Genomic DNA, 24,431 nt, shown 5'->3' with positions numbered 1-24,431 from the left:
CTGAGCTATCTCTGGATGTTTTTCAATAAGGAATTAAGAGCAATTACAATGAGTGCTAAAAGATAACTTTTACCTGGTATGCTGGTCAGAAGCAGTATGATAATTTTTGGGGGTGGGTAAAGCATTTGAGTTAATTGACTTGCCCAAGATCAGAGTAAGTGTTGTGTCTGAGGCTGAATTTGAACTTGGGTCCTCCTGACTCCAGGGCTAGTACTCTATCCACAACAGGATGGTGTTGATTGGAGTTTTCCCTTCCCATTGTCATTCAGATTTGATGAGGTTCAGCACTAAATCTTGAGGTTGGGGTAGCAATCCCTAGTTCAAATACAAGGTGCAAGGCACAAATCACAAGTGATGAGTTCACAAGAGCTTTCTCATTGCCAAAATGTACCTTTATTTAGGAGAAGAGGTTACAGAAAAAATAAAGAGATAGACTGGACACCAGGAGTGGTAAAATAGATCTGGGAGAGCATATAGTTAGCAAAGAAAAGGAGCCTTAACAATTAACAAGGGGAAAGACAAGTTTCCCAGTGGAACTCACTATTAACCAGGAGAAAGGGAATAAGTCACAAAGTGGAAATATGCCATTGACTGGCAGACTAAATCCAAAGAGGAGTTTAACACCCTAAAAGAGTTAGCTAGCTATACTAAGGGGAAAGAAACCATGAGGCTGAACACTACTTTGGGCTAACTCAAAAAGGATTCAGCAAAAGTAGCTTAGGCCATGGGCAGATTTACTGGGGAAATTTAACCATGGGGGTTTGACATTTTTGGATGCAGGAGGTTTCCCAAGACCTCCCCAGGGGTGGGAATCTAAGGCAGAGCTGATTCCCTTCAAGCCCTTCCCTGCTTGCCTTAGGGAGTAATCTTATCAGGACTCCCGGCTTTCTTGGCCAACCCCACCTAGTGACCCAGGACCTCATCAGGTTGGGCATGTGAACAGGAGACAAGAAGGAAGGATGGAGGGAATTGAAGATAGTGGGAAGGAATGGCAACATCCAGGACTCAGGAGATTCACTTTGGGTCCCAGGAAGTTAGTAGGAGAGTAGATTTTCGTTAGGACAGGGACAAACATATGCCAAATAAATTGTGAATTGTTGGTAGAACTATATAAATAACTTTAGACTAGGGGAAATCAGAAGCACTGAGAGGAAAAGGCTGGTTTCAGTCACACAGAGCCCAGTATTGGGAAAGACTCCCGATTTAGCCTCTGGGGTTTTGCCTGAACCTGCACGGAAGGAAGCTGGAGCAATTTGAGTTTCGAGCTCCACCTGGTGGTGTTGTGGTCTTGGAGACAAAGAAAAAGGAAGAAGAAAAAAATATTCTAATTGGTGAGAAAGAATGTGGAGGAACTTATTTTCCCGAGAAGAGAAGCAAGCAAAGAGGCAGAGAGAAGAGGCCCATGGGAGGAATGGACACTTTATGTGCCTCACTCATGTGAACTAGACAAAGGTGGTGGTTATTGTTTGTCCTTCCTTCTCTAAAAGGACATCAGGGAGGGGAAGCCATGATGTGCACGGCAGTTAGATCTAAGTGAGGGAAGCTGAGCAAGGTCCCCTGCCTCACTTGTACCCCAGAGCCTTCTGGGTCCAGTGGCCAAACAGAGATCAGGACGATGGGAGATGGCCCTGGATGCAAGGGGAGACCTTGGCTTTTCTAGGCTGCAGTCTTCAGCAGGTCTCAGTGCCCATTCAGTGATTCAGACTAGGTAGCCACTGAGGTGAAGAATCTCCTCTTTCCCCTAATCTAAAAAAAAAAATCTAAATAAATAACTAAATCTGGGAGAGGAAGACCCTCAGAATTTGTGGCCAAAGCAGACATACATTCTATATACATTCAGTCTCAGTCAATCAGGACTCAGACAGTGACCAAATGGGGCTTGGCCTGGGACTTATTGGTGACCAATGAGAATCAGATTGGTTTTGGTTTAAGGCCTGGTCCTTAGGAAAAAATCTAGCCACTAAACCCCAAGATATCTTGGGAGGATTCAGAGGTGCAAAGAAAAAAAATTTGCTTTTAGGAGCCTCTATAGGTAAAGATATGATAAAAAGGAGAGTAAAGCTGGGGAAATAATAGTCACAAGTAAAGTAAGTGTTTCTTCAATCATAAAGGAAACATTTAAAAGAGGAAAAGGATAAGAGCCTAGGCAGAATGAAGAGAGAAATAAGAGGTAACCATTTCAATTACAGATTACAAGTGTTGATCTTATTCCTTCTCTTTCTCCGACTCTCTTCTGCAAAGAGAAGAAAATCTATAAGAGATAGGGAAATACGTACTATATAATTGCTGCTATATGTAGAATGGTTGAACTCAATTATACAATGGAGGATCACAGCTTGCTTTAGAAAGCAAAATACAACCACAAGTTGTTTATAAGAAACAGCATTTGCCATCTGGGAGAAGGGGTAGGGGGAAGGAGGGGAAAAGTTGGAACAAAAAGATTTGTAACCGTCAACGCTGAAAAATTATCTATGCATATATTTGTAAATAAAAAGCTATTAAAAATAAGAAACAGCATTTGAAACAAAGATTTACAAAGAATCAAGATGAGGGACTAAAGCAAAATTTATTATACTTTAAGTGAACTTTAAATAAAAGCAAGGTTAACAAATTCATTATTTTAGATAAAGAAATAGTGAAAATATATTTGAGTAAAGAAAGGAGATGTTACATTTTGTTTAACGACCATAGACAATGAATTTATAGCAGTACTTAATATATGTGGGCCAAACTTAGCATCTAAACTTAGCATTAAAAGAAAAAGTTAATCAAACTGTGATAAAACCATAAAAGTTGGAAATCTTGATGTTTCTTTCAGAACTAGACAAATTTAATCAAGAAGATAAACAAAAAAGAAATTATTTATCTGAATAGAATTTGTGAAAGTTAGAAATAAGAGATTGCTGGAAATTACTGAATGGAAATAGAAATTAATATACATATTTCTTAGATATGAATGGTATCTTTGCAAAAATTGACCATCTTAGGACATATGCAAATGCAGAAATATTAAATGCAGTCTTGCTGACCACAACATAATATTTATAATCAAGGTTGTTTGTTGTTTGTTCTTTTTTTCTAATGGGTCCAAAGACATCATGGAGTGATGTTTTGACTTGTGAGTGAATAGGATTTAAGTGAGACAAAATTGCACAAAGTCACTAGCCTAATTCTCTCTTCCAGAATCTGAAGTTCAGTGGCAAGATAAAAGTCGATAACTGGCAACATCTTGGGATGCAGTGGATGACCTTGATGTCTTTAATGCCTGACCAAATTCTTAAATGATCCACAGTGCCTGCTTTCTCTGCTTTTATGGCTACTAGAACAAATTTTTCTCATTTACCCATTCCACTAAGGAGAAGTCTTCATGTGCTTGGATAGACATCCCCCTAAATCAATGAATGATTTGAGGTCTGTTGGTTACCCTCAATCTGGTTTAGCTCTTCTGCCAAGGTTTTACAGAGTTGTGACTGTTGTGCATGCTACAGCTTCTTGGGCCACAGGTGAAAGTTGGATAGTAAATGAACACCAAAGGTGAATGAGTTACACTGAAAAGGGCTCAGTAAGCCCTCACAGCAGAGATACTAATCCTCCTGAACATCCCATACACTTCTAGAAACATGTATGTGTGTGTGTGTGTGTGTGTGTGTGTGTGTATGTGTACAGGTGCATGTATATATGTGTGTGTGTCTGTATACATATATATATTTATATAATACTCAAAAAAACTTAGCTAAGATTTTATCTTCTATGTTTTTTCACCAAATACATTTTTAAAATATCAACATTCATCTTTAATTTTTAAAGTCATTACTTTTAAAACATGCAAGCAGCACTGTATTTTTCTCTTGCCTTGCTATATACACAATATAGACTAAGTTATCTGTTAACTTGTCTTGAGTTGACATTAACCATAAATTTTTGAATAAATAAATATAGATTCTGGAAAGTCATTTGGAATAATATTCCTAAAGTCATTCATCTGTGGATACCAGTGATATCACATTAAAGTAGAAACAGGGGTCACTAAACCATTCATAAGGATCCCTATGGGCTACATATTGACTTAATTTTAAAATATAATATGGTTTGTTGTATTTTTGTTAATTTTGTTAAATATTTTCTAAATACATGCTAATCTCATGTGGGCTATATTAAAACAGTGGTGTAGGTCACATGCAAACAAGCTTGCCAATCACCTGTTTGATACCTCTGGAGTACACCACTTTGATCTAGCAATATCACTTCTAGCTTGTACCTCAAAAAGATTACAGAAAGAGGGAAAGGGCTCATGTGTTCGAAAATATAAAAGAACTGGAAACAAAGTGTGTATATGTCATTTGGGAAATGGTTGAGCAAGTTATAGTGTAGGAATATGGTCAAATATTATTTCATTCTAGGAAATTACTTAATGGATAGATTCAGAGAAATCTGGGAAAACACGTATGAACTTTGCAGAATGAAGTAAACAAAACCTGAAGAATAATTTATATGACTATAGCATTGTGAAGAAAAACAACTTAAGAACTCTGATCAATACAATACATAGGACTGATAATAAAAGTTATTAACCACCTGCTATCAGAGAGATGAAAAGAGTTACAGAATAAGTATAGGTTTTCAGATATGACCAACGTGTGGATTTGTTTTGCTTATCTCTGCTTATTTGTAACAAGGAAAGCCTTTTTAAAAGTTAGGGACAGAATTTGGGGGAAATGGGGAACTAATATAATAATAAAAAAAGCATCACTGAAGAATTTAATTTTTAAAATGCATAGGAAAGAACATAAGGCAGTTCTGAGAGAAACAAGGAGAGTTTTGAAACATGTCAAGTTTACTAAATACTTAACAAAATGCATAATAGAGATCACTGATTTTACATATGTTTAACTCCACTTCTACTCAAATATATTCTGGGGGATAGTTTTTGTGATGTTGCATGTACAAAAAGGAATGTAAACTGCTGATTGTTGAGAGACCTCCATGATAGTTTATAGGGTAAGCAACAGAGGAGGAGTCGAAGATAATCATGAGAGGCAAAGCTCAGACTTTCAATTTATAGATTGGAGATTTAAGAGCCTTAGGTATTTGGGGAAACAGCTCTGCTTCCCCCCAGTATACTATTTGGTTTTTGGTTATTCTATCAGAGACTAAGACTAGACTTCCTGGGGAGAGTTTTTAACTGAGCTGAGACTTTTCTCTTTCCCATTTGAAGAAGGCATTTATCTGATTTATTTTTTGGAAGTGACAGTGGGGAAGAGTTTATTCTAATCTTTATATCTTCTCTGATTACCACTTACTGCTTACTTTGATAAATAGCTTTATTGATCTTTTACTAGTATTTGGTGAGAAGGAACTAAACTGTTGGTAGTAAGTTAGGTGTTATCATCCTTTTGAAAGCAATGAGGGAAAGTGCCTTTTATTCTACCCTAATGTACATCCAGTCTACAGAGTTTGTGTGGTAGACAACAGAGTGCTCTGTCTTTGTCTAGTTTTAAGCTTTAATAGCTTAAAATGACTTAAAACTGTATTTAAATTTTTGGAACAGTCCTTAAAATTCTAGCCTGATACTCCTTTTGGAGAAAAGTCCAGAATCTGCTTTCCTCTCCACAGATAGGCTGCTGGAAGGTTTGTCATATAACCTGATTCCCATTCTGTGCTCTTTTTGGAGATGTAGTGTGCCAGATTCCACATTTGGGCCAGAAATATACTATGTGCCCACTATACATACATATTTTACATATACAGTTTTTTAGGACAGCTGGCTGTAAAAACCCCTGAAAACTGTTTTTTTGTAAACTGGGAAAATATTTTTACATTCAAAGGTTCTGATAAAGGCCTCATTTCCAAAATATATAGAGAATTGACTCAAATTTACAAGAAATCAAGCTATTCTTCAATTGATAAATGGTCAAAGGATATGAACAGACAATTTTCAGATGAAGAAACTATTTCTAGTCACATGAAAAGGTGCTCCAAATCACTACTGATCAGAGAAATGCAAATTAAGATAACTCTGAGATACCACTATACACCTCTCGGATTGGCTAAGATGACAGGAAAAATAATGATGAATATTGGAGGGGATGTGGGAAAACTGGGACACTGATACATTGTTGGTGGAGTTGTGAACTAGTCTACCCATTCTGGAGAGCAATTTGGAACTATACTCAAAAAGTTATCAAACTGTGCATATCCTTTGGTCCAGCAGTGTTTCTACTGGACTTATATCCCAAAGAGATCTTAAAGGAGGGAAAGGGACCCACATGTGTAAAAATGTTTGTGAATGGCTGAATAAATTATGGTATATGAATGTTATGGAATATTATTGTTCTGTAAGAAATGACCAGCAGGATGATTTCAGAGAGATCTGGAGAGACTTACATGAACTGATGCTATGTGAAATGAGCAGAACCAGGAAATTATTGTCCATGGCAACAACAATTATACCGCGATCAATTCTGATGGACGTGGCTCTTCTCAATAATGGGATGATTCAGGCCAGTTCCAATGATCTTGTGATGAGAACCATTTACACCGAGAGAGAGGACTGTGGGAACTGAGTGTGGATCAGAACATAGCATTTTCACTTCTTTTATTGTTGTTTGCTTGCATTTTTGTTTTCCTTTTCAGGTTTTTTTCTCTTTCTAGATCTGATTTTTCTCGTGCAGCAAAATAACTGTATAGATATGTATACGTATATTGGATTTAACATATACTTTAACATATTTAACATGTATTGGACTACCTGTTACCTAAGGGAGGGGATGGGGAGGAGGGGAAAATTTGGAAGAGAAGATTTTTCAAGGGTCAGTGTTGAAAAATTACCTATGTATATGTTTTGTAAATAAAAAGCTGTACTTAAAAAAAAAACTTTTTTGAAAGCAGCTTTTATCACCATGCTTTCTTATTTGCCTATCAAAGTACTGAAAGTACTTCAGGTTCAAATTGAGTTTTGTTTTATTTTTTGTTAGAAATGTAAGTTGTAGAACATATCCTTTTCCAAAATAAGTGGTCTTTATCCATATTAAAAAATTATAGATCAGTTTACTTGCCTTTTAAAAGATTAAAACAGATTCCATAAACTAATCTGTAATGGCCACTTTTACTATTTTAATGTTAAGCAATTGAACTCAATTTTTTTTTTTTTTTTAGTGAGGCAATTGGAGTTAAGTGACTTGCCCAGGGTAACATAGCCAGGACGCATTAAATATCTGAGGCAAGATTTGAATTCAGGTCCTTCTGACTTCAGGGCTGGTACTCTATCCACTACACCAACTAGCTGCCCCTGAACTCAAGCAACAACCAATGCTTGCAGTATGAGTTTCTTCACTAGCCACTTCATTTCTACTTTCTTTTCCTGCCTTAAATTTGAAGCTTTTGTCTGAATAGCTGCTCTGCTAAGAAGAATGTGTTTTTCACTGCAATCTTCAATACTTACAGCTAAAAGATACTCTATTTCTACTGTTCTAACACTTCTATTCCTCATAACTGTTTGCAAACCACAAAAAGTTGACACAGATTTGTCTTTTTCTTTTATTTTTCCTGTGCATTTTATAATATTTTGTACTATAGATTCAGGCATCCAGACATCGTGTCCTATTTTAAAGTTACTATGACCATGTTCATGTTGTTCAGTTACATCAAAATTTTGTTCTAATGTAATAGCGAGCCCCTTCCTTTTGATGCTGACATTATTTCCATCGGAAACATTCTTCCTTTTGTTCTTTTTGTTAATATATTTTTTAAAATTAACACAACTGTTGGTAATATGGTATATAGCAGTATATTATATCCATACTCAATAATAGGAAAGTGCAAATTGACTAATTCACACTTGTCATATTAATTGAATTATGGCATTAAGTGAGACCCGGTACCATTTTACAATATGCATTAATCACAACTTAGCTGTATTTTCATTCACTTCAGCTGGGACCTCTTGGTGGCTGCTTTCCCCAATGCAGAAACTTATCCTGTCATGAGACACCATCACTGGGAAATGGGGCTTGGGAGGACAATGCTGCTGCCAACTCCCCGATGAGTAAAACTTTCAAATTGTCAAGGTTCATCTGGTTTTCTCAGTCTTCAAAATCAGGAAAAAACAACCATTGAAGAGAAAATGGCAGTCAGATTCCTGCTTGGGCAGTTGTGGTATCTGGTATCAATTGCTATGCAGGTAGGATTACCCTAGTCAAGGTAGAGGAGGGCCCTTCACTGAAATCATGTTATACCACATGGAGATCTATAAACCAGAAAATACCAACTGAACACTGAATTCTTCTAATAGGTGCAGAGCTGCCTTCCCCCCCCCCCAAAAAAAAAAAACCTGTTGTGGGGAGTGCGTGACAACTAAAGGACCACTAAGGGTCTATCAAATCATATTAAAACACTAAATCTCTTCAGCAATTGACTTCATGACCAAAAACTGCTCCAGAATTCTCATAGTGAACCCAAACCATGCAGAGAATCTGTATCATGAACCATGTACATTTTCATATAAAAATATTCATTTTTGTTAATGTCTGTCAAGTTCTGAATAACAAAAGCAACAAACAAGCTCTGGCTTCACTTGGGGCCAGGTTATATTTTCTCCTCAGATGTCTCTTTCTCTTGCTATAGGTTCAAACTCGCACCAGCTATTTTCCCCGTTTATTAGGAGGACAGTGACTAGCCCTTAACCACTTAGTAACACATAGCTTTTACAAAGGGATATTTATCTCAACGATATAACAAGAACAAATGTAAAAACATTTCTCCCAACATCATGCATGGATCATAATTCCCATTATATCATTTTAGTGGAGGGGGTGGAGAAGAGAAAGAAATGGAAATTAGGTTCAAAATTGAATTCAGTCCCTACATAGCATTGATCCCACCAAGTTCATAGCCAAAAGTGGCCATCACTGCCCGAGGAGTCCTTTTGCTGGGCTGGATGGAGTCCTGAATAATCTCTTGCTTGCTGTAGCATTGATGCTGGCTTGTTCAAAACTTGATCTAGATTTCTTGTACTCCCTGTTGCTTGTTCTCCTGGAGTTTGAAACTCTCAAGGTCATAGATTCCATTCTCTGCATCTAGTATGGAAAAGAATGAATGAAAAAGTCAAGAAAGCACCATTTTGGGAAGACCATATGGCTTGAGAGAGGGAAGGGGGTCTTCCTTTTTATCATATAGTCTTTAGAGGATGCTGATTCAAATGTAGCCAAGACAGTTGGAGCTGGAATTTGAAGATGACAACAATTCCAGCCACTTGGCCAACAGAGAAAGGTGACTCTCAACCACATGGTCGGCCAACTATAACCAATTACAAAATGTTCATGGATCCTCCAATCTGTCCAAGGCACTTTCCTCATACATTATCAGTGCTTTTAGAAGCTGCTCTCTAGGCTTCTCCATTCAGTCAATATCTTAGCAAGCTGAGGTCCGCACATATCCTAGAACCTCATTCAACAAAAATATTTTTTAAAAAAAGATTATTGACTTCGGAGAGAACTTTTTTCTTTCCATGGATTTTATTAGCATCTCTGGGCAGATGATTCATACACACAGAATCTTTCCCCTGAGCTTGAGGCTTGCATCATCAATTGCCTAATGGATATTTCAAACTGGATGTATCCGACACATCTTAAACACAGTATTGTTCAAAATTCAGTGAATTATGTTTCTTCCAAAACTTCCCCACTTCCAGTCTCCTTGACTTTATTTTTCCTTGACTCACATACAAAATCATTTGCCAAATTCTGCTGTTCCTATTTGCATCTCTTCTATCCAACCCAAATTCTTTATTAATACAATTACTAACTTAGTGGAGGCAGCTAAGGGACACTATAGAATGCTAGACTCAGAGTTAGGGAAATATGAATTAAAATTCTCCCTCAAACACTTAGTTCTGTGACCCAGGATAAGTCAGCTTCAGTTTTCCTATCTATAAACTCAAATGGTTGTTATGGTAAAAATTGTAAAATGCTTTGCAACCCTAAAAAGCCCTTATATAAATGCTAAATTCATCATTTTTAAGCCAGGTTATTGTAACAACTTTATAATAGACTCAAGTCTGTTACTACTCCTTTTGGGACCTTATATATACTCTTGCCAAAATTGATTTTTCTTAAGAGGATCTGATCTCACCACTGCCCTATTCAATCAACTCCAGTAGCTTCCGAATACCTGTAGGTTAAACTATAAACTCTCCTGTTTAGCTTTTAAAGTCATACTCAAACTAGAAATTTTATTAGATATTAATTCCCATGGTGAGTCACTCAAAATGGCCTTCTCTCGGTTCCTCACACACAAAACTGTTTCTCATCTCCCCTTCCCCTTGCACTAACTAGCCACCCCCATGTCACGAATGCATGCCTTCCTCATTTCCACTGCAATCTCTTCCTTCAACGTGCAGGTAGAGCTTGACCTCTTGTGCATTAAACCTCTCTTGACCCCCCAAATTGCTAGTGCGGTATCTCTCCAGCTTGTATTTAATCACTTTGTATTTCTGTTCACTCCATATTTACACTGCATATGGCTACATATATACTTGTATATTAGCATATATGTAAATGTGCATATAGATGCTGTCTATACCTGTACATACACACACATTCACGTAGATGTTCTTTTCCTTGTTGGAAAGTCAGCTCTTTTGCACCTTTTTGTTTCATTTTTTATTCTTAAATTACCAGCACCCATCAAGGTGCCTGGCACATGGTAGGTAAAAAATAAATGCCCATAGAGTTGGTTGGTGAGGTCAGAAGTCTATTGGTAAAGCATTATTTAAGAGGGAGAGGAGAAGGAGCGGAGGCACCAAAGCAGGAAGCTTTTCACAGAGCAGCTAGCAGCTGAAAAGGCAGATTCAAGATGACAGTTTGAGGAGAGGGATATTAATATGCTCTGTTCAAGGTAAGGGGAAATTTTTGTTAAAAAAAAAAAAAAGGGAGGTCTTCATGTTTTATTTAAAAAAAAAAAAAAGGTTGGGGCTTATACAGGAAAATAAACTGGGGTAGAGAGAAAATGGGGAACTCTATGTACAAAACCCTGAACAAAGACACCAGCGCCCAAGCAAGGAAGGATTATTCTCTTGCAGTTTTCCCTGTCCCGGCAGCCTCCGCGAAGCTAAGCGCGCCTCACCTCTTGCCAGACGTCGCCGCGGTAACCCAATCCGGGTGCCCGCTGCTTCTCCCGGAAGTCGCCGCCATTCATTCTCGCTATTGGACATGGGTCCTTGGGGGCGGGTTCTGCGGGACGGCCACGGCGGAGGCGGCCGCGGCTGTGGCCATGGCGGCGCCGCTCGTGCTGCACCTGCTGCTGGCGCTGCTCTTGGGGCCCGGCGGCCAGAGCAGGGCAGAACCAGAGCGGGACAGCCTGCGGGAGGAACTAGTCCTCACTCCGCTCCCCTCCGGGGACGTGTCGGCTACGTTTCAGTTCCGCACGCGTTGGGATTCGGAGCTGCAACTAGAGGGAGGTGAGAGAGACGGGTGGAGTTATTCCTTAGGGTGGCCTTGCTTCAGGTTTGCGAAGGGAAGGCGGAGCTTCAAGCGGGGGGGCGGGGCGTGGTGGGAGGTGGGGTTTTGCTACGCTAGAGTACGCGGGGAAAGACTTAGGGGCGGGGCCTTTGGGCTGTCAGGGCGGGGCTTCAGATGGTTTGGGAGGAAATGGGGACCTCTGCCCGGGAGATGTAGGAAATTGGGGGGTGAGGTAAGTGGGACGCTTGGTGTAGGAGATACCTCATCTTTGCTCATCTTTATGGTAGTGGAGGAAGTGTCATGTCAGGAGGGAGAGTTGGGAGACCAGGCGAGTTATTGGGGGTAGAAATGAAAATAGGATTCTTCCAAAGGTGAACTTTGAATGAGACTTGGACTCTGGGACAGATAGGAGGTTGGTTCGTGGTCCCAGATGCACCAGTGGGGGTGAAGGCGAGTAGGGATTTGCACTCCTTCCCGCTTGTCAATGTCAGCCCTCTCCTTTGGGGCCCTTACCTTCTTTTTGAAGCAGTGACAAGAGGAGTAACAAGAGACCGGAGAGGTGTGTGTGGGGGTGATCCAGTCCTCCCTCCCACAAGGGTCTCATCACTCATCCCTTTCCTTCTCAGTTTCTCATTACAGGCTTTTCCCCAAGGTTTTGGGGCAGCTGATCTCCAAGTATTCTGTGCAAGAGCTCCATCTGTCGCTCACTCAGGGCTTCTGGAGGACTCGTTTCTGGGGCCAGCCCTTCCTGCAGGCTCCTGCCGGGGCTGAGCTTTGGGTCTGGTTCCAAGATTCCGTTGTGGAGTAAGTATCTGTCTCTGTTTGCTGTGAGGCATAAAAGAAGGGAGAGGTTCCTGGAGGCTCCCCCACCTGTATCAGGCGCCTCTCAGGCCAGCAGAGAGATCCCGCTGTCTGGCCCAGCCCCCACCAGTGATTTGGGTCTTGTAGGTTGACCAGACTCTAGTAACCTCAGATTAAGATTCTAGTCAGTGAAAATCAGTCTTTGTTCAGTTTCATTCTCTCATAGTATTCCACGAAGACTTGGGACACCTCTGGAAAGGGTCTGGAGTAACATGTTATCAATTGTCAGGAACATTACTGTTTCAGAGATAATCAGTCCTCATTGTTCTACCCTAAAGTATGATTGTATTTATCCTTTAAGACAGAAGTGTCAGGGCCCAAGCAGTTCCCAAAGCTTGTAAGATTAAAATGTAATTAGGAAATTTTAACAAAGAAATAAAAATACGTAAATACAAGGAAAATAACATTAATTTGCGGTTTTTTAAGTCCTTTTTTATTTGATCCCCTGCATTAAAAGTTATGGAATAGGGCAGCTAGGTGGCACAGTAGATAGAGGACCAGCTCTGAAGTCAGGAGGACCTGAGTTCAATTGTGATCTCAGATACTTAGCACTTCCTAACTGACCTAAGCAAGTCACTTAACCCCAATTTGCCTCAGCAAAAAAAAAAAAAAAAAAAAAAAGTTATGGAAAAGGGACAAGTGAAGAGTGAATATTTCCTAGGGTGGTAACTAAAAGATGGAAAAGCCCAAAGTATGTGAATAGGAAGCCTTAACTTCTTAATTCTAATCTCAAAATCTGTTAAACCTTGTTCTCTGCCTAGCTTTTTTTCTTCACTTCTAGTTTTCTTTTTTTTTTCTCTCCAATTTTTTTTTCCTTCTCTTTTCTGTCCTTTATTTTGCCCTTCCCTGCTATTGTTTCCTCATTTGTAAAATGCAAGAGATGAACCAGATGCTCTCCAAATTCCCTTTCATCTCTAAATCCTAGGATCCTAAATCATTTAAGTTTCAGGAGTCTCAATTTCCTTGCCTGTAGTATATAACACACTTGTAGCCTATATCTCAAAGTTGTTGTGAAGAAAGTCCTTTATAAACTAAAAAACCCCACAAAGTCATTTAAATTTAAGTTATCTTTGGTAATAATAATGATGATGAGCACGAGATTTGTACATTCAAGAGGACTTGTTAGAAGAGAGGGGATTTTTTGAGGAGTCAGAGTTATAGGGGGAGTGGGCAGAACAAAGAGATTGGGCTGTGAAGCAGTTTGTCTTTTTTATTTTGGTGACTAGTCTTTTTGATTTGGGATTGGGTTGTTTTGTTTAATTTTTTTGCTACACTTTTCCTTAATTTCACTCTGGGAGTCAGATTTGTGTGTAAGATACATGGAAGCAGTCCCAAGACTGAATTAGGATATTTTCCCCTTCTTTTCTGTCTAGTGTTGATAAATCCTGGAAGGAGCTCAGTAACATCCTCTCAGGGATCTTCTGCGCCTCTCTCAACTTCATTGATTCCACCAATACTGTCACTCCTACTGCTTCCTTCAAACCCTTGGGGCTGGCCAATGGTGAGATAGTCCCAGAAACCCTCAATGTGAAACTGTAGGATGAGCACCAGATTTGGAGCCAGAGGATGTAGCGTCAGATCTAACTCCACCACTTGCCCCTATATTCTTGGACAAGTCACCAATTTTCTCTAAACCATTTTCCTCAGGTACAAGATGAAAGTGTCATACTAGATGGATCTTATAAAGCCCCTTCCAACTACAAATCTCTGATCTTATGAACAAGAGTTCTTAACCTGGGATCCAGAATGTGCTTTTTTTAAAATAACATTTTGATAATTATATTTCAGTAATTGGTTTTCATTGTAATTCTTTGTATTTTATTTTGTGAATTTTAAAATGTTATTCTGAGAAGTCCTTTGATTTCCCCAGACTGCCCAGGAAGTCCATGACACCAAAAAGGATAAGAATCCCTTCACAAGATCATAATTTTTAAGATCCTTTCTAGCTATGAATTTTACAGTTCTGTTACTCAGTCCACATCCTTTCACTTTTCCTTGTAGGGTCCTAAAATTTTGGTGTTGGAAGAAATTTTAAAGAGCATCTAGTTCAACTCCCTTGTATTGAGATTGTGACCTAGAAAGAGAAAGTAACTGGGCAGTGATCATTACAGTTGTTAATTGACACAGTCAGGATTGGAAATAGTGCTAGATTTGGGTCCTTGGAAAGTTGAGTTCAAATTCTCTCACGTTTACTGTGTGAATGTAGACAAGTCATTTAGCCTCTTTTATTCAGTTTCCTTATCTGTAAACATGAGAATTAATATCTATAGTACTAATTCAAGATTGTTGTGACATTTAAATAAGATAATATATGTAGAGTGCTTTACTGTATATATCAAATATCAGTTATTATGTCAACCCATGGAAGGATCAAAATAGCACTTCAAAGTCAAACCAGACTGTATGAGAAGAGTGAATTTACCAAGGTCTCTGGTCCTTTTGTTGGAAATTTGAACTCCAGAGGATGATGAAAAGAGAATATATTCTGCCCTCCTAAAGCCAGAGTGGCTTTCTCATTTCTAGTATTACCTGGCAAAGACTCTAAGAGGAAGAAAATAGTTAATTCATTCTTGTCTTCTCTTGAGACTTAGTGAAATGGAATCTACTGCTAATCTCACAATGGTAATACTTCACATAACTCTTTATTTTGTACCTCTCAAATGCATTTATTTTATAAAATTATATATTATACTTATTTGTGTTAATGACTGATTTCACTACTGAACTATAAACTCCTGAAGGAAGGCACCATGTTATCTAAAACTTTTGTTTCCCCTTTGCTGTATAAAAACTTCTGCATATAGTAGGCAGTTAATATGTGAGATGATGAAAAGAAGTAGAAGTAGTGTTTGAGAGAATCAGGGCAGAGGTAGGAAGAGGATTAGCTCCAATCATTTAGAGTTTGGCTAGAGTAGTTTTGGGATGAGTGACAGAGACCATCCTGATCCTGAGCTCTGATTTTTCTTCTTGTAGGTACCAATCATCACTTCCTACGTTATGCTGTCCTTCCCCGAGAGGTGGTGTGCACTGAGAACCTCACTCCATGGAAAAAGCTCTTGCCTTGTAGTTCCAAGGTGGGATGAGTAGTTTGGAGCTATTCAGATTCACTCTTTACCTCTCACCATTACCAAGGAACTAGGCTCCTTTGGGAATAGCAGTGAATGTGTCTGGGGAGACACCTTCCACATTATCAGGTAGCATCTCAAGAAATTCCCTACGTGGATATCAAACCTTTCTTCTCTTTTGTTCTCCAGGCCGGCCTCTCCGTGCTCCTTAAGGCTGAACGCTTGTTCCATACTAGCTATCACTCCCAGGCAGTGCATATCCGTCCTGTGTGCCGGGTAAGTCGTTGAAGATGGAGTGAGCCCTTCCATGTACCAGTAATGTGAAGCATTTTGGGTACTGGTCACTTTTCTTAAACTCTGACCAACCAGATCTAAGCCAAAATGGTAAAGAGGTTAAAGTTTTAGACATGGAGTAAGGAAAGTATAGATTCAGTCCTGCCCCAGATATTTTGATTCTGTACAAGTTATTTAACATCTCTGGCCTTGGTTTTTTTAACTATAAAATAAAGGAGTTGAATTTGAGGATCTCTAAGACCCCTTTCAGTTCATGAGCTCATGATTTTATGATTCTGAAAAGGCCTAAAGACAGATTGGGTAGGGATGGGAACTGCTACTCAACTACTTCCAGTCTTACATCAGCTTCTGTCCCTTTTAATATTTTATGATTTTTTAGGATGCCCACTGTGTCAGTGTCTCCTGGGAGCTGAGGCAGACCCTCACAGTTGTGTTTGATGCCTTTACCACAGGCCAGGGGAAGAAAGGTAACAATCCTTGACTTCCTCCCTATCCCCCAGTGTGTGGATCCATCCAAGAGCTTCCTTTAACTATTTACTCTACTTGTCTCTGCAGACTGGTCACTCTTTCGGATGTTTTCTCGAACCATCACTGAGGCTTGTCCTTTGGCCTCCCAGAGTCATATCTATGTTGATATCTCCAGAAACAATCAAGTAATAAGCTTACATTTATTTCCATAACACTTTAAGGTTGATCATATATCTTCTTTATAATAATTTTTTGAAAGGGAGTGAGTATTTTTCTCTCTATTTTAGAAGAAAGAAACTGATACACATTGGATATGCATCATATCTCATATCTATAGTCTTCCTTCCTCTGGAGGTATTGTTGATCTACCTACTTTTATTTTTATGCCCCTAGGAGAATGAGACTCTTGAGGTGAGTCCACCCCCAACATCCACATACCAGGCAGTTGTCCTGGGAGACCGGAGGACCTATGCTGTCTATGACCTGCTTAACCCTGCCACATTCAGTGGCTCCCGCAGCCTCAATCTGCAGCTCAGGTGGAAACAGTTACAAGATATTGGTGAGGGGCTTAGAGACTCTTATTATGGGGAATCTGGGAAAGATATAGAGACCTCCAAAGGTGAGAGAGTAAAATACAACAACTTAATAACATTGGTGTTGTAAGGAGTTATTACCTCTTACTAAAGCTCAAGAGGTTAAGTGACTAAGGGTCAGAGCTGTTATTTCAACCCATTTTTTGACTGTACATCCAGTCAGAGCTCTTTTCCTATTAATGCAACGTGTCTTCTTTTTGTTAATGTAATTTTTTATTTTTGTCTCTTAACATTCATGAGCAAATACACGTCTTTTCTTTTTATGTCTATTATCTCAGTTTTTCTCCAAGACCAAGTCATCCTTGTGGGGTAGTAAGGGCATGAGTTATTATTCCCATTTCTAGGTCCCCAGAGAGGATAAGGAGCTACTTGAGGTCACATAGCTTGTTAGCAGGGAATGGGGCCTGAGGCTACAATCAAACCCTCATGACACTGATCCCAAGGCTTTTTTTTTCACTTTGGCTTTAGGATTCTAGGGTGGATTGAAGTGTTGTCTCAGACCATCCAGCTCCCTCGTTTTACAGATGAAAAATCTACAACCCAAAACAGGGGAATGGGTTACTTGAGGTCATAAAACAATTTAGTGACAGAGTTGGTCTGGAACCCAGGTCTCAGGATCTCAAGTTCTGAATTCTTTGCACTGGCCTCAAACTTTGGGGAGAATGTTGAGTTAGAAAAATGTGAGGAGTGATCATTTTCCCCTTTTTGATTGAAGCCTCATTTGATGACCTGTTAATGTGGACCCCTTTGCTTCCCCATCTTTCCCACAGGATCTCAGCTAGTTCCATTTCTGCATGCCCAAAGATATGTGAGTGGCTACGGACTGCAGAAGGGGGAGCTGAGCACCGTGCTGCACAATACACACCCGTACCGAGCCTTTCCTGTTCTGTTGTTGGAGACAGTGCCCTGGTACTTACGGCTCTATGTTCATACACTGGCCATCACCACCAAGGGCAAGGAGAACAAGCCAAGTAAGGACCCTGTTAACCCAGCTGCCCCCTTGCCCAACAATACTCTGCCTCTTGTGGCTTCTGACACCCCTTTCTTTTCCGTGACCTTTTCATGGAACCTCAAAGCTTTGAGGGGCTTCACCTACTTTAACCTTCCTTCCATGTGAGAGTCCATCTGTGATGTTGTAATAAAAATTTAGCTTTTGCTGGAACACTTGCAGGGATGGAGAATTCACTGTTTAAGGAAGCAGCCCTTTCCACTCTTGGAAAATTTTAACTCCATAGACTGTCCTAGACGTTTTTAATCTCTAAAACATTGTTCTGTCTGCCCAGACTGTCTCAGTTTTACCCCCTAAAAGCCAGTATCTTGAGGCAAAAGATGAGGATGACACCTGTAGAAGGTTTGGTGTAAGCCTCCAGGACCAGGTGAGAGAAATTGATGAATCTCTCTTGCTCCAGGTTATATTCATTACCAACCTGCACAGGACCGGTTGCGCCCTCATCTCTTGGAGATGCTTATTCAGCTTCCTGCCAATTCTGTTACCAAGGTCTCCATCCAATTTGAACGTGCATTGCTCAAGTGGACTGAGTACACACCTGACCCAAATCATGGTTTCTATGTGAGGTATGTTGGGAAGCCTTTTGTTTATTGTCCTTGTCCTCGTTCTTGTTCTCCCCTCCTTTTCCCAGACCCAGCCTCTTTAAAACTTGTCCCAAAAGATCAGAAACATGTTTTATTTGTGTGCAGCCCATCCGTCCTGAGTGCCCTGGTACCCAATCTGGTGGGAGCCAAACCAGCGAACTGGGAAGAAAGCCCACTCTTCAATACAATGTGAGTGTCAAAATTTTACCCCCTGGGGTAAGCAACCCACTCCTAAGCCCCTCCCTTGGTACTCTTTCAGAGTATGCAGTATCTAGACAACCTGGGCCTCCATTTGAGATCTCTTTTCTGTAGGAGCAATTGGGAGGTGGGGGTCCTTTAGTCCTTTACCCAGCATCTTTTAGAGATACATACATTGGAGTAACCTCATACAATTCAGCTGTGGTTTGAAATAGAATAAAGAGAAGCATCAGAGTTTGGGGAGCTATTGGAGGGGCCTGGGTAGGATGCTGAACTCCACAGTAGGCCCAAAGTAGAGGTGACAAAATCTTGACTGGATCTGAACAGGACCTTGTAGATATAGAATCAGAGCCCTGATTCAGTTGCTGAGACTGCAAGACCTGAGTCTCCTTTAACTCATCTCTCAAATGGGAAAGGCTATGCTTGATCTATTTCCCTAATATAGTGGTTTTAAGGGACATAGGATGGTGGAATCTGAGCTAGAAAAAACCTTGGCCGTCATCTAGTAATCTCATTGTATCAGATAAGAGTATATCTATAGTACATTGTAATTTCTTTATTGCTGTAAATATCTCAGTTATTTTATTATCATCAAAGACTCAGAATAGCAGAGTTAGAACTTAGAGCATGGAACATACTATGTTAAGACTGGAAGACATTTTCAGCACATGGAATCTCCAGTATTTAATAGGTGCTTTAATAAAAATGTACTGAATTGAACTGCATTGAATGTTGGAGCTAAAAGGGATTGAAGAGCATCATGTTGAAGAGCTTGGAGGAACTTAAAGGAGCATCGAGTCTAGGCCTTTTTTTTTCCTCCAACTGAGACAACTGAGGCCTAGAAAAGGGAAATAGCCAACTCAAGCTCATGTAGTTATTAATGGACAAAGCTAATATTCCAGCCTAAGCCTGGAGACTCAGGGTAGAGCTCCATGGCACATTCTCATGTCATATTTACAGTACATCCCTAAGGACAGCACCTCTCTCAGACCTCTCCCTCTGCTCACTGGGAACAGAAAAGATAATTGGGGCATTTTTCACAAGTGCTTTTTGGCTTAGAATTCATCGGAAGCCAGGGTTGTTGATTGAAGTTGTCATCACAGAAGTAAAAACATTTGGTCTCACTAAGGCCATTTTTCCTCCAAATAGTTTCTCATTGACCAAAGTCAGTTTACCAGACTGATGGCTTTGGGTGGCAGTAGATGGGTAGGATGGTGTAAACTAGAGACCCTTGGCCTGTGAGATCAGGAGATGTGGATTCATGTCTCTGCTTTATCCTTTCCTAGCTGTGAGTCTGTAATTTGAGGTTGTGGTACCCGTGCAGTTGGTAAGGTGGGATTGTTGTGAGCACAGCATTTTGTAAATCTGAAGGCTTTATGGAATGTGCTGATGTGGGTGTGAAGCTGAAGAAGGGGTTGACACTTATAGTTGTGAGTTTTTCTCAGGCTCCCTCCCACCTCTTTGTTTCCCTCCCTGGCAGGTTTCCTGTTTCTGACAGCTCCAGTTATTTTGTGAGACTCTATACTGAACCACTGCTGGTCAACCTGCCTACGCCAGACTTCAGCATGCCCTACAACGTCATCTGCCTCACCTGCACAGTCGTGGCTGTCTGTTATGGCTCCTTTTACAATCTTCTTACTCGTACCTTCCACCTTGAGGAGCCCAAACGGAGTAGGCTTGTCAGGTGGTTGGCCAATATTATCCGCCGAATCAGAGGCGTCCCCCCTGTGTGACCTACCTTACCCTTGCTCTGTCAAGACGTTGCCCTTTTCCATATATCAGAGCATACTCTGTCTCTGAGACCTTTATCTGGTGGCCTCTGATTCTCCATCACCTAACCTGCCAGGAATCCAGAGTCAGACAAATGCCTGGTGTCCCCAGGATTGGCCAAAGGAATAGTGAGAGGAGCAGGACTGGCCTTTCCTGATCACATTGTGAGGTGGGTGGAGCCTGTTTGCTGCTGAGCAGCTGATGTTTGGAATAAAGCATGGCTGCCACCCTGACTTAGCATGGTTTTGTTTCTGGCTTAGGGAGCCTTTATGGGAGAGAGGGGACCCTGTTTGGTAGGCAGAACTATGGGTCTGTGGACAAGTCATTTTCTTTTTCTGGGTCTCTGTTCCATGAGGTGATCCCTAAGGGTGTTTCCAGCTTTAAAATTCCAGGTTTTTTATAGTGGGGGGTTAGAGTTTCACTTACAATACAGTAGAGCCTGCTGGGTTGACAGGAACTGAAGAGGCTCCAAATCAGTGTTGTTAAATTTGAATGAAGAATTAACATCACAGATCATATAATTTTAGGGCTTTACAAAATACTAAACAAAAATGAAAAGAGTGAACTTATCACCAGTGAAAAAATTTAAAGCAGTAATTAGGAGGCTATTTTGCCCAACTGTATGCCAGCAAGTCTGACAACCTAATCGAAAAGGATGAATATTTACAAAAATAAAAATTGCCCAGATAACGAAGAAATAAATTGCTTAAACAGTCCCATTTTAGAAAAATAAATTGAACATCAGTGAGTTCCCTAAGAAAAATCTCCAGGGCTAGATGGATTTACAATTGAATTCTACCAAACATTTAAAGAACAATTCATTCCAATGTAAACTATTTAGAAAAATACATAAAGGAGTCCTGCCAAATTCCTTCTACTGACACCTAAACTTTTAAGAAGAGCTAAAATAATCTGCCTAATGAATATGATGTCAAAATTTTAAAATATTAGCAAAGAGACTACAACAACTTAGCAGGATAATATACTATGATCAAGTGTTATTTATACCAAGAATGTAGGGTTGATTCAATATCAGAAAACTATTATCATAATTGACCATATCAATAACAAAACTACAAAAATCATATGATCATCTTGGTAAATGCAGAAAAAGATTTTTGATGAAATACAATACCCATTCCTATTTAAAAACAGTGGAGAGCATAGGGATAAAGGGATTTTTCCTTAAAATAATAAGCAGCATTTATCTAAAACCATCAGAAAGCACTATTTGTAACAGAGAAGCTGGATGCATTCCCAATAAGATCAGGGTGAAACAAGGATGCTCATTATCACCACTATTCAGTATTGTACTAGAAATGTTAGCTTTAGCAAGAATAAAAAAAAAAAAGTAAAGAAATTAGAATAGAAAATGAGGGGATAAAACTATCACTTTGCAGATGGTATGATGATATACTTAGAGAATCCTAGAAAATCATCAAAAACCTACTTGAGAAACAACAGTTTTAGCAAAGTTACAAGATATAAAATAAACCACAAATTATAAGCATTTCTATATTTTACCAACAAAGCCCAGCATCAAGAGATAGAGAAATTCCATTTAAAGTAAAATCCCAGCTTGCTGACAAACCCAAGGATTGAACAAATACAATTGTAAAACACTTCACAAGAAATATTAGAAAGCATCTTTCCCCCTTTTTTTTTTTTAAACAGAAGAAGAATCTAACAGACTAAGGACTTGGGCCAAGGTTCTAGAGCATGTTTGTGATAGAACTGGGACTAGAATTCTAGCCTCCCTCCCTTTATCTAGAGTCTTGTCAAGAACTACCTGTCTCTGGGCTCCTTCTCCAGAGGGAAAGTTTATTGTCTTTAGAGAGCAGTGATGAGGGAAGAGAGCAATGCCCACAGCTGCCTCCTTGGAGAATTGAGTTCTAAGGACAACTCCAGCCTGAAATGCTTTTTTATTGCTAGTTCAGGCAGGTGGAATCCTTCATGGTGGATTGGGAGAGTCAGGAGAATCAGAGTCACAGCTCTGCTTCCTACTTATTCCAGTGTCTGCTCCCTGTTTTGTATTTTTACCTTGGTCTCTGCAATGGAGTCATCATTAAGTCCCCATGTTACACACTGTGGCCTGAGGTTTAAGGTGGCCTTTAACGAAATCCTGAGTGTTCTGACCCTGCTGGAGTTTGGAGAGGAAACTGCTAAATTTCCCTAACCAGCACTCTCGCTGGTACATCTTACAACTTTGCTCCTAATGGAGTACAAAAATGAGTCCTATTTATCTCTACATGGTGGTAATCATTACCTAGGGTTTTGTAAATCCTCATTGGCTAGTGATGGAGCAGGAGCTATAGAGAAAGCATTTGTGAAGCTATTTCCTAAAAGTGTCTGCTAGCTTTTTCACAATGAATGGTACCATCACCATCACCATCTTCACTTATCAGGACTATCACTCCTCATCCTGAGCACCAGCTTCACTTTCTCTGCTATTTGCAGGCCCTCAAACAGGAGATCTTCCCAAAGTTGTTTCTGTCCTCTCTACAGCTACCACAGATAAACATTTGGCAGTGACCCAATTTTGAGTGGTAGAAATAGTTGACCATTTTAGCTTTGCAGAGACCTATTATAGAGCTAGTAGACACCAATTATAGGCACCTGAGTACCTATAGGGAGTGATTGAAGAGGGAGAGAAGCTCCTCATTTAGATATTAGTAAGCATGTATTAAATACTTTCTATATGCTAGGCACTATGCTAAGTGCTGAGATCCAAAGGAGGTAAGACAGCCCCTCCCTAGACCTCAGTCTAATGGGGGAGACAGCAAGCAGACTACATATATATCGAGCTGTATGCAAGACAAATAGGAAATAATTGTCAGAGGAATTTGGAAAGACTTATTGAGAATTTGAAACTGGGGAATCCAGGAGAGATGAGGAAGGTGAGTATTCCTGGGACGGCCAGAAAAAAATGCCCGGAGCCTGCCCAGAGCCAGGGAATGGAGGAGGTCCATGTTATCAGATTGAATAGTACTTGGAAGGTTATAATGTGTAAGAACACTGAAAAGGTCAGGGGGAGGCAAAGGGAGAAGGGGGAAGAAAGGACTCAGGTTATGAGGGGCTTTGATTGATAAGTAGATTTTGTATTTGATCCTGGAGGTAATAGGGAGCCACAGATTCCAGTTTATAAGTATGGGGCTGACAAGATTGAACCAGCAACAGTACTTTAGGAAAATCATTTTGGAAGACTGGAGTTAGGAAACTTGAGATAGATTAACCCACCAGGATGACATAATAATCCATGTATGAGTTCCAGAGTAGCAATAGTGTCAGAGGAGAGAAATGGGAGTATTCAGGAAATGATGCAAAGATGAAATCGATAGGCTTTGGCAACAAGTTGGATATGGAGGCTGAGAGTGAGGAATCTGGCATGACTCGGATAGAGGGAGGGATTGGGAGAATGGTGGTGGTCTCCACAGTAACAGAGTCGTGTAAAGGTGCATTGTAAGGATATGATTTGGAGAGAGTCATTTATATTAGGGGTGAGACTCTATTAGCTCCCAGCCTGAACTGCTTTCCTCAAGAATCCTCCCTACTGTGTGAGGATTTTTTCCTTTCCTTTGGCCCCTTTTGAGGGATCAAAAGAAGATTGATGGAGCCAGATTTTGAAGAGATTCTAGACTTGTAGAGCTGGAAGAGGTCTGAGCAATGATTGAGTCTTATTTTATTCAAGGTAGGGCAACAAATTAGTGGCAAAACAATGACTCCTAGGGTTTTGTTGGGTTCTCAAGTCAGGATTAATTCTACTTTGGGAACTGGCCATAACTTGCTCCTGCTTTTTAGCAGACTTGGGCAACCTTGAGCTGGATGGTTTTGGAGGAACAGTAGAGGAGACACAGGAGAAGGACAGGGCAGGTTTAAGTAATCAACTGACAGACATTTTGCAGTCTTTCCCATTAGACGATGACTCCTTGAGAGCTGGAAACATCCCCATTTGTATCCCCAGCTTTAGCACAATGCCTGCCACATAGTAGAGAAAAAATTGAGGGGATTAGGACAGCAAGTAGCTAATTGTGAGAATTAAGTGAACCACATTGACTTCATTTTGTGACTCAGTTTTGGAGCTAGTTCAGTTCCCTTTCTATTCGGTTATGGATCTAGTCCAAATTCTTGTGAGA

The 24,431-nt window shown here is 40.1% G+C and overlaps 1 protein-coding gene and 1 long non-coding RNA gene across 2 annotated transcripts; one reads left to right on the top strand and one right to left on the bottom strand.

Moving 5' to 3' along the window:
- Positions 1-2,547: 2,547 nt before the first annotated feature.
- Positions 2,548-11,220, bottom strand: LOC127548844 (uncharacterized). The gene is made up of 2 exons (XR_007950476.1): positions 11,122-11,220; positions 2,548-9,074 (listed from the first exon to the last, which is right to left on the bottom strand). It is a non-coding gene; the product is annotated as an uncharacterized LOC127548844 (long non-coding RNA).
- PIGT (phosphatidylinositol glycan anchor biosynthesis class T) lies at positions 11,186-20,531 on the top strand. The gene is made up of 12 exons (XM_051976473.1): positions 11,186-11,455; positions 12,083-12,260; positions 13,691-13,818; positions 15,291-15,391; positions 15,572-15,658; positions 16,056-16,143; positions 16,232-16,329; positions 16,538-16,703; positions 17,508-17,708; positions 18,147-18,312; positions 18,436-18,519; positions 20,009-20,531. Exons 1-12 carry the CDS (start codon positions 11,269-11,271, stop codon positions 20,259-20,261), a joined length of 1,737 nt encoding a protein of 578 aa, XP_051832433.1. The 5' UTR covers positions 11,186-11,268; the 3' UTR covers positions 20,262-20,531.
- Positions 20,532-24,431: the final 3,900 nt, after the last annotated feature.

This window comes from Antechinus flavipes, chromosome 2, assembly GCF_016432865.1.
Source record: "Antechinus flavipes isolate AdamAnt ecotype Samford, QLD, Australia chromosome 2, AdamAnt_v2, whole genome shotgun sequence".
NCBI lineage: Eukaryota > Metazoa > Chordata > Mammalia > Dasyuromorphia > Dasyuridae > Antechinus > Antechinus flavipes.
Note: the sequence above shows the minus strand (reverse complement) of the source record. Positions and strands in the feature narration are given on the sequence as shown.